At 43.6% G+C, this 15,218-nt stretch overlaps 1 protein-coding gene across 1 annotated transcript in view; it reads right to left on the minus strand.

The window, feature by feature from the left end:
* Positions 1-584: 584 nt before the first annotated feature.
* Positions 585-15,218, minus strand: part of NIBAN1 (niban apoptosis regulator 1) — a 49,410-nt gene continuing 34,776 nt past the window's right edge. The window contains exons 6-14 of the mRNA XM_065745455.1: positions 12,288-12,403; positions 8,297-8,401; positions 8,045-8,207; positions 7,301-7,488; positions 6,945-7,106; positions 4,784-4,894; positions 4,199-4,306; positions 3,812-3,923; positions 585-3,034 (exon numbers count right to left, since the gene is read on the minus strand). Coding sequence (XP_065601527.1) covers positions 1,368-3,034; positions 3,812-3,923; positions 4,199-4,306; positions 4,784-4,894; positions 6,945-7,106; positions 7,301-7,488; positions 8,045-8,207; positions 8,297-8,401; positions 12,288-12,403 — 2,732 coding nt within the window. The 3' untranslated portion in view covers positions 585-1,367. The remainder of the gene's footprint in view (positions 3,035-3,811; positions 3,924-4,198; positions 4,307-4,783; positions 4,895-6,944; positions 7,107-7,300; positions 7,489-8,044; positions 8,208-8,296; positions 8,402-12,287; positions 12,404-15,218) is intronic.

The raw sequence follows: 15,218 nt of genomic DNA on the forward strand, positions 1-15,218 counted from the left end.
ATTGACTTTTTACAGCTTTGATGATGCTCTTTGGCAGTTTGCTATTTCTTTCCGTGTCTTTCTGGCTGCAAATTTTACTTACTGTGCTTACTGATCTCACTGCCCTGTCCTGTCCTACACTGATTCAGAGTCAGAAACCTCAAGCTAAATTTTTAAGCTGCCCTAAACTCACCTCTGAATTGGTCTTGAGAGTCTCTCAGGCCTGTTTTGTTAAATTGCTGTTTTCATTTCCAATTTTTTTGTGTGTGCACACTCTTTTAAACTGCATGTGCAAATAGTGCTTAGAAGCAGCTCTGTGCACGGCTCACAGTTTGACGTGGATGACAGTACGTTGCCTACTTTAATCACTGCTTTCAAAACGTGGTTCTGCCCGCCAAAACCTAAGCACAACTGAATAATCTTTAGCTGATTTTTTCTTCAGTTAATGTATTAGAAATAATATGCAATGATCACGGTCTTTCACCATTATTGCCATTTATGCACCTAAAAAGGCCTATGAAACTGGTAACTCTAACTGAAGTCAGTAACAGTGTAAATGGCAGGACTCTTAATTCTGCATTAGATAGCAGTGAGTATACTTTACGTTGGGAAGTAAAACAAAAATTGCTGCCTGATGGTTATAGTTATTGTAAACATCCTCATCTTTCCCTTCCATAAAATAAAATAAAATAAAATAGCCATAAAGTGCTCCGGAAGGCTAAATAACCCAGAAGTGCAGAGTGGGACTGAGAAACCTGCTCCCATATTTCCCCCATTTTAAATATAGCAATAAGAAAAAAAAAAATTAGAAACGCTTGTCTTTAATACCTGTCAAAACTTCAAAATAAGTCATCAGTTGGCAGACTCTGCACAGGGTGTAGCTTTTGATCACCCTACTAAATTAACTATCTGGTCCTGCTTAACTACTAAAAGTTGTATTTATTTCCCATATATGGCATGCAAATACTGAATAGTAACCTACGTACCAACCACCTAAGAACTGTAACAGTACTGTCAAATGCATTTAAAAACCATGAGCTACTCCTCTGCTACAACACCTAAGTATTACGTTGTTAAAATAACTTTCTAGTTGGGGGTGAGGTGCTTTTGAAGCATTCAGCGGTCACCTTTTCAAACTTGTCTATCATATAAAGGCAGCAAATTTGAAGTGAAGGATGAGGTTTCCCAACAGCAATCTGGTTTTAAACAGAGAGGGCTTCAACTGAAAAGAAACCTATCACTCAACACTCAGGAAGGTATTTGTGACAAAACTGCAAGAGCTGGGAACACCGCAGTGCAGCCCATTTCCTCTAGCTCAGTTTCAAGTATGTATTCACGGTTAAATGGGTGAGTATATAAAATCCTAGAGGGCTGGGCTGAAAAATGCTTTACTCTTCAGGGTTTTGCTGTTCAGAACTATCTTCCCTGTTTTCTTGTGTGAAAACGTTATTTACTTCTGAGCTTTTTATTTCCATGTGTGAAGAAGATGACTGATCTTCTGTCTTCCCTTTGCTCTCACCAGGCTCAGCATGTGCTGTGATCAGGACAGCACCAGCCTCGTCCTGCTCCTCCGCTGACAGAAATGGCACATCTACCAGTCCTGCACTCGGCTCTTCTGTATTCAGAACAGATGCTTGTGTTGCATCTGGATTTTCAGCAGGCTTCTGGGAAAAGCTCTCAGTCCCCACCTCCAGCATGCCAGCATGACTATTCCCTGCTCCTCCTTCCTCCCCGCTTTTGTCTTCGGGTGCATTTTCAGTGTGTTCTTCTGGATGCAATCTATCACTGTCACAGCCTCCCGCATCTGTGTACCACACGCTTTGCTTGTTCTCGACTTCTGCCTTTACCTCTTGAGGTGTATCTGAGATTTCCACCAGCCATTCTGCCTGTGCCACACTGCGGCCTGCCCTGGACACACTCCCTGCATTGGTGCCATCTGTCCCACAGCTAGATGAAGATGGCTGGTCCTCCCTGAACTCCGTGCATTCTGCTGGGTCTTTATTCACCATCGTCTGGCTTACGTGAACTTCTACCACAGCTGTTTTGCTTATCTCACTGCTCCCTTCATACTCTTGCAACTTTACAATCTCAGCTTCACACATCTCTTTTACCTTCTCAGGTGGAGTATCAGCTGGTAATTCAACTGTTACTGTCAGCAAGTTCCTTATCTCGTTCACATCATCAGGAGCTTCACAGTTCTTTACTTCTGACTGACTTTCTTTCTCAGGATTATCCCCAGATGCTCCTTTCCCTGTGTGCTCATCCTGGGAAGCAACTCTACCCTCAGTACCTGCTCCTTGGTCCTTGCTTTCTTTTTTACTATCCTTTTCAAATCCAGTTCCTACTTCATTTTCACTCTGTGACAGTTCTCCTGTAACTCCTTTTTCTTCCTCGATTTTCATTTCAGCATTTCCTAAAACCTCTGTCTGTGCTGTTTCGTTAGATGGGGAAGTCAGCTTTATCTCAGCACCTTCTTCCTTCACTTTGCTTTCTTTCTCAGAATTCACCTTCTCTTCCACTGCTCCTTCAGGTACCTTAAGTTCTTTTTCAGGACCCACATCTCTCAATACATGTTCAGTCCCAGAAGCTACTTCTTCCTGCACAGCTTCTTGCTGCATCTTAAGCTTTTTCTCAGTGTCCCCTACGTAGTCTGCTTTTGTCGTGCTTTCAGTATTTCCCTCTGCAGATTCTTGTTTTGTAGGGGTAGATGAAAGGGAGTCCTGCTTTTCACTGATGCCCGTAATGAGCACTTCTTCACTTTTGCTTGCCTGACTACCAACCATATGAACAGAAATGACAGCCTCTTTGTCAGATGGCTTTCTATCCTCACGATCCTTCTCCCACAAAATCTTTTCGGCCACGATGAGCGTCTCCTCACTTTGGGTTTCACTGTCTGATGCTTCCATTCTGGCAGTGGAAGGCTTCCTAGCAGGAGTGGTTTGTGCTGACCCTGAAGGGGTCTTCAGGTCAGTTAAGCTGGACACGCTTTCACAGGGCAGGTTCAAGTTATCTTCAAAGAGGTTATGCTTCTTTAGAACAGCAGCTTCTTTTATCACTAAATTGAAGAGAAATAAGAAACCGGTTGGAAATACTGACAGAAGCACACTGAGGAAGGTACACCACTTCCCTCAGTCTCAAATGTCATTCGTTTTGATATTACAGACAACAGGAATCCTCATTTTCAATTTATTTTCAATTCTGGGGAAGGATTTCTCTCTACTGAATGATGGAACTTCAATACTGACCAAAGTTTGGCATTGCTATAATGCAAAACTGCTATAGGGTCTGTGGTGCAAAAAGGTAATGTTTAAACACAGAAGTAATTACACTGAATATATGAATGAACGTGTACTCTCACATTCAACATTAGACTGATATTTTGGAATAGGAGTGCCACAAAGTGGCAGAGAACAACACAGAAGCTTGTCTTTATCTAGCATGGAGATAGGCAGACTGTGTTGAGCAGTACATTTCATGTGGGGAAATTCTTTTCCATTGCCATTAGATGTCAGCAGGTCTTTGCAAATAAAACCATGATTCCACTCCTTGGCCCAGGCAGTGAAGACAAAGTGAAGCTGGCATAATTACTCTTTGTTAGAAATATGCTTGTGTCATGCTGTAATTTTGAGTTTCCTAAGCTTAGCAATGCTTCAATATGGATTCAGGTCTGAGTGACCTGAATCCAAACACTGTCGCACTGTAATCCTCAGTCTTTGGAAAGCAGGGACGTGGCTCTGAACTGCCAGCTTAGGGCTCAGAGGAGCCCTGAAGCAATAGCTCACCACTAGCCTCTGGCCAGAAGGTTATCACTGTCACCCAAGGGCATTCTCACCTTTCAGGGTTTCTTCAAGCAGCATCTGATATAAAATCTCTTCATACACATTCTCTACTTGGATTACACTGGTGTAATCAGCGAAAATGAACTGCTCGTATTTCTGCAGCTCCTGTGCAGACACACAAGAAAGGAACAGCAGCATAAAAATGCAGCTACTTGAGAGATTTGGAGTATCTTAATTCAACAGGGTTCAATCTTCACTCCATTCCACATCTCCTACTCTGCTGCTATAGCAATCCACAACCTGGCAAATCTAAATGCTATTTATCCGAATAGACAACTCCTTGAGAGGATACAGCTTTACACAGCGTAGGATTTACAGCCAAGGTGTTAATCTTTCCCAGCCTTTTATTACTTTCTTTTAACAGCAGAAATGTAACCTACTGGTTTGCATGTTGAAGCCAGTGTCTTCTGCATTGTGGGCAAAGTAATCTGCACCAGTGCTTCTTGAAATATCTTCTTCCGGACAGTGCTGCTGTCATAATCATATTGCTGTTCAAAACACAAAAGGAGAAACAAGCCCCATCGTGTTTGGTGGTGTTCATTACTCACAGGAGGAACTGGGTCTTGAATCCCAAAGGATGCCATATCATGGGCACATTCAAGGGTTTCAATTCCCATGCAGGTTACTGCAGCTTGTGGGAAAATTCTCTAAGATCAGGGAAATTCTGGAACCTTTTCCCTTCATTTTTTCCACCTAGGCCAGAAACAGCCCTGTGCTTGCTCTCTCCAGGTATTTCATCACTAAGGATAACAAATTCTAGGGGCAGGCTAACACAGAATCTAATACAAAATGATTTGCTCAGATCCACAGCTGATTTAAGTGCAACGAAAAGCACTATGTACACAGTGTTACACCAAATCAGTGTACCCCAGCAGATGGTAAAAGGTACGTTCTTTAAAACACTCAGACAAATTCATTTAAAGGCACGACCAGAGGTCTCACTGCACCAAAGCTGTGATGTTTACCTTCAGCACTCTCTGCTTGACTTTTTCAAGGGTTGTTGCAACTTTCACTGAGTCTGTCTGGAGACTTGGAGAGAACAGCTGCTCGAAAGTATAAACTGCGTTTTCCATCAGCTAAGAATAATAAAGAAAAGGATCTGTTAAGGGCCAGGAACGTAAAGTTTGTACACACACTTCTTAGTGTTTCCATTCAGGTTTATTGAGGAGGATGGGGATGCCCACAGGGAAGCCAGCAGCACTGCTGGGTCTTGCTTCACGTCGCATGGGAACATGCCAGCTGATTTACATCACATACAGAAGATGTTTTGTAGTTTATCACAGCATCACAGAACTGCAGGGGTTGGAAGGGACACCCAGAGATCATCAAGTCCCCTGCCAAAGCAGCTCCCAGCCCAGGAGGGTCTTGAATGCCTCCAGAGGAGACCCCCCCAACCTCTCTGTGCAGCCTGTGCCAGTGAACAGGTTAAAAGAGTATGTGCATGCTGAAGGAAAAGACACTTAATCCCTCACAGACCATTAACATTTCCACGCATGAAGATAAGTGGTAACAAATGTTGAAAGGTAATTTTTTAACTGACTTTGCAGATGATGTGGAATTGCACCACACACACCGTGCTTCTACACAGAAATGGAGATGAAAGTTTGCTTCATCTGTGCGTCCATCAAGAGGCAGCACAGTAAAGGCTGCAAGCTTTCCCATACAATAAGAAGACACAAACAATGTTAGAAGCCGATGCCCAGAGGAATGACTCACTTCTTGTTTGAACAAACCGGTGCACCTCTGGAGAAGTCACTAGAGCTGTTTTATTTAGTGCTTCACTCCTACATTCCCTAAACTTGACCACTAGAGGATGCCAAACTCCCAAGCCTGTAACCGTGTGCTAACGAAGAATCCTCTGCCCAAGTTAAGAGTTAATCCGAATGCTGGTTTTATATTAAAACGACATGAGAAACATCTGACCTTACTTGTTAATAAAATAAACGCCCATGGACACAAAGTGAAACTACTTAACTATTTTTATGAGAAAAATAACAGCCTCTTTAAGAGAGAGAAGCAATAACAGCATTATCAGAATAACTTCTGCTTTCATTTAACTTACTGTGAATTTTCACTCATGTTCCCCTCAGAGAAAAAAAAAAAAGACCACAACAAAAAAACTAAGCAAAACCTTAACTTGATCTGTGTGGATGTACTTTCTGCCTAGTTCTTCGCCTTTATTTCTGGCCTTCATTTACTCAAAGACATTTTAGTTGAGCAGTATTTTGGAACCATTCTCCTAAAAGGCTCAGATGTGAAATCAGAATAGTAATTGTGATTAACTCTTTGGCAGCTGACCATCGCTGTATACAGAATAACATTTTCTGGAAATTTTTATCCCAGAACTATATTAAAAACTCGCTTTCCCTATCCACAATTCCCAGTTCACGTAAGGAGACCAGCTCTATTTCACAAGATGACCAACTAGATTACTTAGTCTCTCAACTACAGACTAAAGTCACAGGACTCAATGAATTCAGCAAGGCCAAACCTGCCCTGCATTCTAGCAATGGAAAGAAGCCTGCTGGCTAGGTCCTAACACATTTCCAGCCTAGCATCCAGAAGAAATAAAAGTAAAGCCCATACCAGTGTACATTGGAGAGGAAAGAGGCATTCCTTTTTCATCTCATATGACACAGTCCCTTAAACCTACACCCATGAAATATCAAAGAAATTGGCAATTTTTGGTATTAATTACCTTATTTCATATTGATGGGAAAATAAACCGTTACAAAGGAGACGTTCTATCTTGGTAAAAAAATATTTAGGACCCTTCCTGAAAAATCAACCCTGGAGAATAGAAATCAGCTACCCCAACAGCAGATACTCAATTTTCTGGGGTGCAGAGACACTGAGAATTCAGAATGTCAAGGTTCTTGAGAATGAACCATCCAAAGAGATGATCCATCCAAACTTGCTGTGTCTTTAAGACTCGCACACACGCAACCTCACTAATATACACCTGAAAATGAGCTAGCTGTGGTTGTCTTAGGTTTTGTTATCTGCACTTTGACTGATGTATATTCTGAGCCTTTTGCACAGCTATTTATGAAGATTACTTTAAAGAAGCATAGAAGGACAAATCTAACCTGTTCTCTCAGGAGGGAAAACTAGTTTTTACAGTACCTCCTGCATGAAGTTCTGTGTCCTCTGAACCACAAAGTCAATATGATACAGCTTGAAGCGACTCTTGAGGTCATGAAGGAGCTCCTGAAGGAGATTCACTTTCAGATAGCTGGGCTCCATCTTCACAGAATTGAATGGAAGGTTCATAAGCTGATCCACATCCTGTGTTCCAGTGGAGAAAAAACAGGTTTTTTAAAATGAAACCCAATTTTTAATAGAGAATGTAAGATTTTCCACACCACAAAACCAAGCAGTAACGTACTACCACCTGCAGAAGCAGCTTCTGCTGTCAGCCAAGTTTTAGCTAGAAAGTGTTTGTGCTAATGCAGGAGTCTCCAGTTGAATTTCTGTCTTACCTCCCTTAGCTTTGTGGTATCATTCGTCTTCTGGAAGTTCTGGATGATCTCATCAACTTCTTTATCAAAAAGTGAGCGAACTTCAGTGAACCCAGAACTCACAGGACCCATGAGCTCCTCCAATATGGATGTGAGGAATGGCTGGATATTTTCTGTGCAGCACTTCTGGGCAGGCTCAGAAACAGTGGCTGGAGTATAAGACCACACATACAATGAATGCAATTTAAGCCACAGTGAAAAGAAGTAATCTAATCTGATCTGCTTCACAGTGGATTAAATGCCTCTGTATTTTCCCATGGAGTTACATCTCTTCAGAGAAGATAATGGTGATGAGAGTTAAGAGTTTTCTGAGGGACAGTGAACCATCTTTTCTTATGCCCCACCTAATCAAAGTAGCAGGCTGGGGGCACTGTGAGAGCAGGCCAAAGGGGAGCTGCAAGTACTGACCAGTGCTCAGAGGTCTGCTCAAATCACAGCCATGCCCTAAGGATGTAACTCACCTTGGCACTCTGCAGTTCACTATATCAACCTGAGTTTTATTCACGCTGCTCCAAAATTGTCAGCTATTTATTTCCCAACTTAAGCAACATCAAGTGTTGTCTGCCTACTTTTTACGCTCCTTTTTACACTCAGAGAAAATGTCTTCTTTTTTTCACATTAAGAAGCCCTTTGGTTTAAATGTGCTTCAGCAGCTGATGAAACTGTCACTGAAGAGCTCCCCAAGATGTCTGTTCCCCTACTAACCTTTGATTTTTCCAGCTAAGAAGTTCTTGGAGTCCAGAATCTGATCCATGTCTGAGCGAATGGTGCCTTCGAGGGTTTTTGCAAAGTCTCTGCACTCCTCTTTCAAGGTACTCAACCCTTCTGCAACCTGCTGCTGGACTAAGCCGTAAGCTTCTTCTAGAAACTAAACTCAAATAAATAACTGAAGATCAGAATCGGCACATGCAGGCGATCAGTGTGAGAATCAACTACTCTGGAAATACCCATACTTACACCAAACCAGGCCCGCTTCCTGTCATTCCTCTTTCCTTTCATTTTAGGCAGGATCATCGTCTGAAGGTTGGGCAGGAGCTCCTCCATCACAAGGTTGCTCAAGATCTGTATGGTTAGGAGTTTAAAATGATACGTTCACGCTTCACGCTCCTCGTCTATAAATGAGGATTATCAACTAAATAGAGGTGACCCCAAACACACAACAGCTCAGCTGTCCCACGGTGCCAGGAGGACCATATTTAAAACATCAGGTGTGACTGAGGGAAGTTCTTTGAATTTCACACAGAGATTATTTTCCATGCAATTACTGATAAGAGATGAACTAAGATGCTGATCTAAGATGCCCACTCAAATGTACTATTGCATGCTATTACAAAATTGCTACGTGAAAACCAATGGAGCAAATATGATTGATGTGAGCTGAGCAAGTGGGTCAAAAACGTGTGAAAAGCAGTTATACTGACTGCTGCCTCCCCCAGCTGACCTTGTTCTGGGCCACTCACACCCTCTCAGATGCCTTATTATCAGGGAGAAATCAGCAGCCAAAGAATGCTTCTACCAGGAATATTAATTGATCCAAAAAAGCAAGATGAGGAGGCACCAGTGTGGATCTCTAGGACTGTTTCCAAGTTCTAAGGAAAAATTATCATCACCCCAATTGCTTTTTATTAAGTACACTGTCTGTTTCTCATTGCTGTATTTTTCTAAATTGACACTGGCTACTTTTCCCTGTCGGTAACAGAAGCTGGAAGTTTAATGACTTTTCAATACAGCGAAGAGTAATGAAAAGTCATTAAACTTCTCACTTTTTCAGCCTGCAGCAGGGCTCAGTGGTTTCAGAGCAGATGCATCACTCATTCTGAGCCCAGCAGCAAAGTCGAAACTTGGGCTTGCAGCTGGTTCCAATCAGAAAGAAAAGATATCAGCCTGGAATAAAAATGCTCCCAATGTGCGGTCAGTATGGGCAAGGCTGCAGTTCAGAGGGATCCTGACGAGCCAGAGCAAAAAGAGTGGACAGAAACCTCATGACTTTCACCAAAAGCAAAGTCACAGTCCAGCATCTGGGGTGGAACAACCCCTGGCACCAGTACAGGTGGGTAACAACTGGAAAAGGACCCGAGCTTGGTGGTCAGCAAACTCTCCACCTGTTTGCATCCACTGCTACATATGGGAGGATGTTGGGCAGACAGAGACAGACTTTTCTGGGAGATGCCCAGGGAAAAGGTGAAGATGGCAGCTACAAGCAGCAACGAGGGCTATTTTAATTAAGTAATAAGAAAAATTTTACACGAGGGTGGACGTGGGAAGAAGTTGTGCCATCTCCAGCTTTCACTACCTTCTGAGCTCAACTGCACAACTACTCAGAGCAGGGGACTGGACAGCTAACCTCCAGAGATCCCCATTTAATTATTTCTGGCCCTGTGGTTCTCTTGGTAGCCTCCCCTACCTTAGCACAGAGGAAGGTCTGCCTTCCTCAAAGCAGAAATAATCAAGCAGTGCGAGGCAGTTTCCTGGTTTCATCCCAATCACCTATTTCAGAAGCTCTCTCTCACCAAGCTTTCTCCAGAATCATTTGCTCTGCATTTCCACCTGGCTTCTCACCTCCTCTACGTAGATCTGAATGACAACTCCCTTCTTGCTCATCCCATAAGGATGCACCAAAATGGCCATACATACATACATATATAGAGTTACAGGCACACAGCTGACAGAGAATGCAAAAGCACTGTGCAATTTCATATCCCCATTATGTGTACAGTGCCAGTGTTAACTGACATTCAACGTCCCATTACTGCCTGCTGAGTGGGTTTTAGCTGATGCAGAAAGCAGTGAGCAGCACTGCTTCCTCCAGCTGTTACACTTAACAAAAGGCTCTGTAAGTGCAAGAAAGACTCCTGTGAGGAGATGTGCTCCTCCTTTCCTGCTAACAGTCCTCACCAACGCCGAGTACAGGGGCAGGATGACTTCCCTAGGATGAATTGTTACAGAGAAACCTCATGAATAACCCGAACTGGAGCACTACGAAATGGACAAATAAAAAAATAAATTAAAAAAAAACAAGAGCTCAGGGAGGTTAGGTTTTTTAATCCCTCAGTTTACAAGTAAGTTACTCCACATTCACGTGGTACTGATCAATGGGGTTATGCTGGAATAACATCACGGTGTTGCAGTGCTCTCACCGTGTGGCCGTTCTGTTGCTTGTAACGTGCTGTCAAAACCTTCATTGTTTTAATCCTCTTTCAGCACTTACCTACAGAAATACCATCTGCAATTGCCCCCAGCACAGGAAAGATGCAGAGCTCTTGGAACGGGTCCAGAGGAGGGGGACTAAAATGATCAGAGGACTGGAGCACCTCTCCTACGAGGAAGGGTTGAGGGAACTGGGCTTGTTCAGCTTGGAGAAGACTCCGAGGAGACCTCACTGTGGCCTTCCAGTACTTGAAGGGAGCATATAAACAGGAAGGGGAATGACGGTGGACACAGGAATGGTTTAAAACTAAGATAGGGAAGATTTATGTTAGATGTTAGGAGGAAGTTTTTCACTCATGAGGGTGGTGATGCACTAGAACAGGTTGCCCAGAGAGGTTGTGGATGCTCCATCCCTGGATACATTCAAGGCAGGGCTGGATGTGGCTCTGGGCAGCCTGCTCTCATGGTTGGCAACTCTGCCCATGGCAGGGGGGTTGATTTTAGATGATTGTGGAGGTCCTTTTCAACCCAGGCCATTCCGTGATTCTATGAGTTCAATGTATCCTGTGTTAGTATTGGAATATTAAAAAGTAAAAAGAAGAAAAACAAAATCAGGGAAAGGAAATTCTTTTACACCCCCAGCGTTCTGGCAGCTCTTCAGCTGAGCTCCTGGCTAATTGTTTTGCTAAATCCATGCTGCAGTACCTAGGCAGAGCTGCATGAGCTAATGACTGCTTCAGCACATCCTGTGGAGAGTCTGCCATTATAACCAATGTCAGTAAGTGTATTTATTGGCATTCTGCAGAAATTTTTACAGCAACAAATTGTAGCTTGCTTGCTTCAAACCATTCACTTAGCTTGGATATTTGCCTAGAACAATTCTTCTACTGGGTCGAAACAGGCATGAGAACACACTCTATTTACAGAATGAAATATTGCTAAGAGGATAATAGCATAACTAGTCTGGATGTCTTCTGATTATGGTCCTCTTGAGCTATATGGGTTATGAATAAAGAGTTGGCAAGCAGTAGGAAAATAAAACATAAAATGAAACAAGCGCTGTAAGAGCTCCATAATGTGAAAGGGGTAAGGGAGAAGAGAAAAACTCTCAGTCCCTCCACTGCAATGATGGAACTCCTCAAATTATAGTATTTATTGTCAGATGTTAGTGGAAGCAGACCCCCAATGTGGTGGCTCTGGGGAAGACACTGCTTCCAGATTCTTCATTTTCCACACTTTAAAGCATTTCCAAGGTATGTTTTTCCTAAAGGCATAACCCTGAGCTTGGCACGTCATTCTGAAGTGCACAAGTCTTTGGCACTCTCAGTCTTAATAGCTCCTGTGCAGCGTTTCAGAAGGCTGGCACACGCAGCACATCATCCACTCAGGACTAACGCTTCCTTTGCAAAGAACTGTGGAAAGCAAATGAAGAGATCCTTCAAAACATACACAGAGCTGCCCTTCTTCATAAGGCCTCATCTCCTCGGATGGCATCAGGAGGTGTGAGACCACGAGAAACTGGAAACTGCCTAGTTACGAAGGTAACTGCATCACAAGAAGATATATTTCTTATCTGCAGGAGAGCTGACAATGCAGAAGGATCACACACGGCCCAGTGCAGCAGACAGCAAGTATTTCAATATACATTTACACAATATATGTGTTTTCCTGCACTTTAGCATTTGTTCTGTAAAATACCCTTTTTTCCTCAGGAAGCTTTACAACCTTCTCTATTCTCATAGCTGCCGCAGCCAAAGCCCCTCCGTCCCCAATCCCCCAAATCAGGAAGACGTTGTTTTACCTCTTTTTCATTGCCAGTTATCATTTCCCATGTCCCATAGTGGCCCTTCTCCTGCCGGAAGAACTGAATGGCTTCTAAGAACGCCTCGACTTCGTATGTGGTCTGCTTGAGAAAATCTAAAGAAAAGGCAACACAAATAACCTTTAAAGAAAATGAACATCTTTTAAAACCCACTCTCTTATTCCGTGTACGCACAAGAGAAATATTTTCCAATCATTCCAACACTAAGTGATTGAAGATCTTTGGGTTTCTGTGAAGACTCAAAAGAAGAATGTTGAATGAACTATCTCATCTAAAATGTTAAATGAAACCAACACTAGTAACTGTTAACATAGAGCAAAACAGAGCAAGAGATACCGCCTCCTTCCCGTGACTGCACGCAAAAACACACCTGGGTAAAACTGCAACAGTAATAAATAATGATAAATATATATAAATAAATAATAAAGCAAAACGAGTTTGTCACGATTTGAGAAGAAATAGTCCCTCTGCCTCAGAACGTGGAAAAGCTCCCGAGAGCAACAAGGCCACTTGGCAAACCCGAGGAAGGACTGCAGGCTGAAAAACCACAGCTGAAACAGTTCAGGAACCCAAGTGCTGCCCATGCTGAGTCGGAGCTTCAGGATTACCGTGAGGATTATTACTGTAGGGGAACGACAAAGCCATGACCAGACTGTCTCCTCTCCGAGGTTAACAAGTTGCAGCACCGATCAGCTGAAGCCCTATTGTGCGTATGTTAGGGAGAAAGGAGGGGAGGAGGATGCTAATTCTATCAAAGGTAAGCTTGCTGCTTTTGAAGATACTGCTATGTATAAGCAATTATCATGCAAAGTCAGAGATTAAATTCTCAAGGCTTGCCTGACAAGAAAGTCACGTATTTAATGCGTTCATGAAAGTTTCTAAAGACAAAAGCTTTACATGCACACCCAGGGCAATAGAGGAATTATACAAATCACTGTGAACAGGGAAGATTAACACTGTGGTAACTCCCCAGGTATCCCCTCCCTGCATTTTACTGGCTGGTAGGCACCATTCCTACTCTGCCCATACTTAGAGATCCTGAGACATCAAACAATTTCTTCAGCACCACACAATGATCAACCAACAGAACAACAGGCACATAAAATCCCAATCATTTCTTCAGTGCCAGCTCCATGATTTGTGATATTTTTAATGGCAAGTCGCAGACCAGGATGCAAAAATACCAGTTTAAGAGTCGTACAGCCAGGCTGCTCACTGCCGAGACAGCATCCTCTGATGGCAGCTTGGACAAAAGAATGGAGCGCTCCACCTGCAAAACTGGTGGAGTGCTATATCTGAAAGCTTTTGTCCTCCTGAAAGCAAACTCTGAATGTTTAGAGCAGGCTTAGCTGGAGGGAGGGAGAGTGCAGCCCTTCAGCCCTCCCATCATGACTCACATGTTTTGTTCCTTCACAGCTGTGCTCCCTCCTAACCAGAAGGGACAGCAGCGCATCCCAAGGGCTGCACCTCGGACCCGCCAGCGCTGACAAGTCTCCCCTCTTTTAAACTCCATGCTCAAGGGAGTGCTGGGTTCTCACTGTTTCTGACTCACAGAAAAGTGGGAGGGAGGTGCTAAAAAACCAAGAGCAATTCATCTGAATAGTTCGTGGGAACAGCATCAGGCTGTAAGGAGCACAAAATCCCAAATCACGCATTCTTTCCTATGCCAGTAAACAGAATGCTATAGTAGTCTTACTGCAAAATAAAAACATCTCAGAGTAGAAAGGCAGCTTTATCCTTCGAGGCCTTCTGTCACTGCTTTAATGTAAGCAATTTCTCTCACTTTCCATAGGAGGAAAGGATTGCATCAGAGATAGGACACTGAGCAAGCATCCGGAGTTGGCCTGTGCAGAAGCTGCTGGCAATGGACACAAGAGGCACACTGATGGGAAGTTTATCAAGAAAAGGGAATTCTAACCAAGCTGAAAAGAGCTGCAGAGCACATCCTGCAGGATTTCAGCAGGGAAGAACCAGGATAAGACAACTAGCAGTTTGTGGAAAGGCTAGAGGGCTGCGGGTAGATTGGCAGCCAAGCAGGGCAAAGCAATGCAAACAGTGAGGGAGCTGCTGGGTAGCCCTGCTTTCCTGCAAGAGAGGGGATGGCACCTGGGAGACAGAAGCAGAAACCACAGCTGCAAGCAGGGCAGGTGGTAAATTCCTGTCAGAAATGATTGTTCATCTGCAGAAAGGACAAGAAGGACAGCGTGCCTCCCTCTGGGGCTTCCCCACAAGTGAGGGATCTGCACCCGCTGCTGCAGAACCCGGAGCATGTCAGGGTCCTCCAACTCCCACACCATGTGTGGGGGTCACGTGCTGGTGCAATGTTTTCTCACCACTGGTTCCAGGTTTCTTTGAAGCTAACCCGGCTTACAGCACTGCATTATGCATTCTACACATACAGGCACACCTTAACACTGACCACTTTTCTTTCCACGGAGTAATCGCTGTACTATCTCAATCCACTCTCTTGCTTGTGTCATACACACAGCTTTCACAGCCATAAAGAACTGGAAACATCTGCCCTGTATGTGTGATGTACCTTATTCTCCTCTGCCTGGCCCAGCTGCTGCCCTCCTCCAAACAGAATAAAGTCCTTTTCCTTTGGCTAGCCTGTTTGCTAGGCCTCCTTTCTGAAGTGCACACATATAGGCCTCTAGCTTCACCTTCATGTTCTAGCTCTTTATGAAGGGAACAGCCAGACACAAGAAACATTTAATTGTCACTGGACAAAAAGCAGTTAGCAAATAAATCTTCAGCAACATTGCAAGCCATAAAGTTTACTGAATGTCTGCCAGCATAACACCAGTGAGACTTTATGGGCACCCAGACTGATGCTACGTGCTTAACGCAGGCTTGTCTGCACTTGGACAGGTCCCCAGGCAGCTTCTCCAGCTGCTAATGGATAAAACA

The sequence above is a fragment of the Cyrtonyx montezumae genome, unplaced genomic scaffold (genome assembly GCF_038088225.1).
Source record: "Cyrtonyx montezumae isolate F1298 unplaced genomic scaffold, pur_monq_1.0 scaffold_1, whole genome shotgun sequence".
NCBI classification, from domain to species: Eukaryota; Metazoa; Chordata; class Aves; order Galliformes; family Odontophoridae; genus Cyrtonyx; species Cyrtonyx montezumae.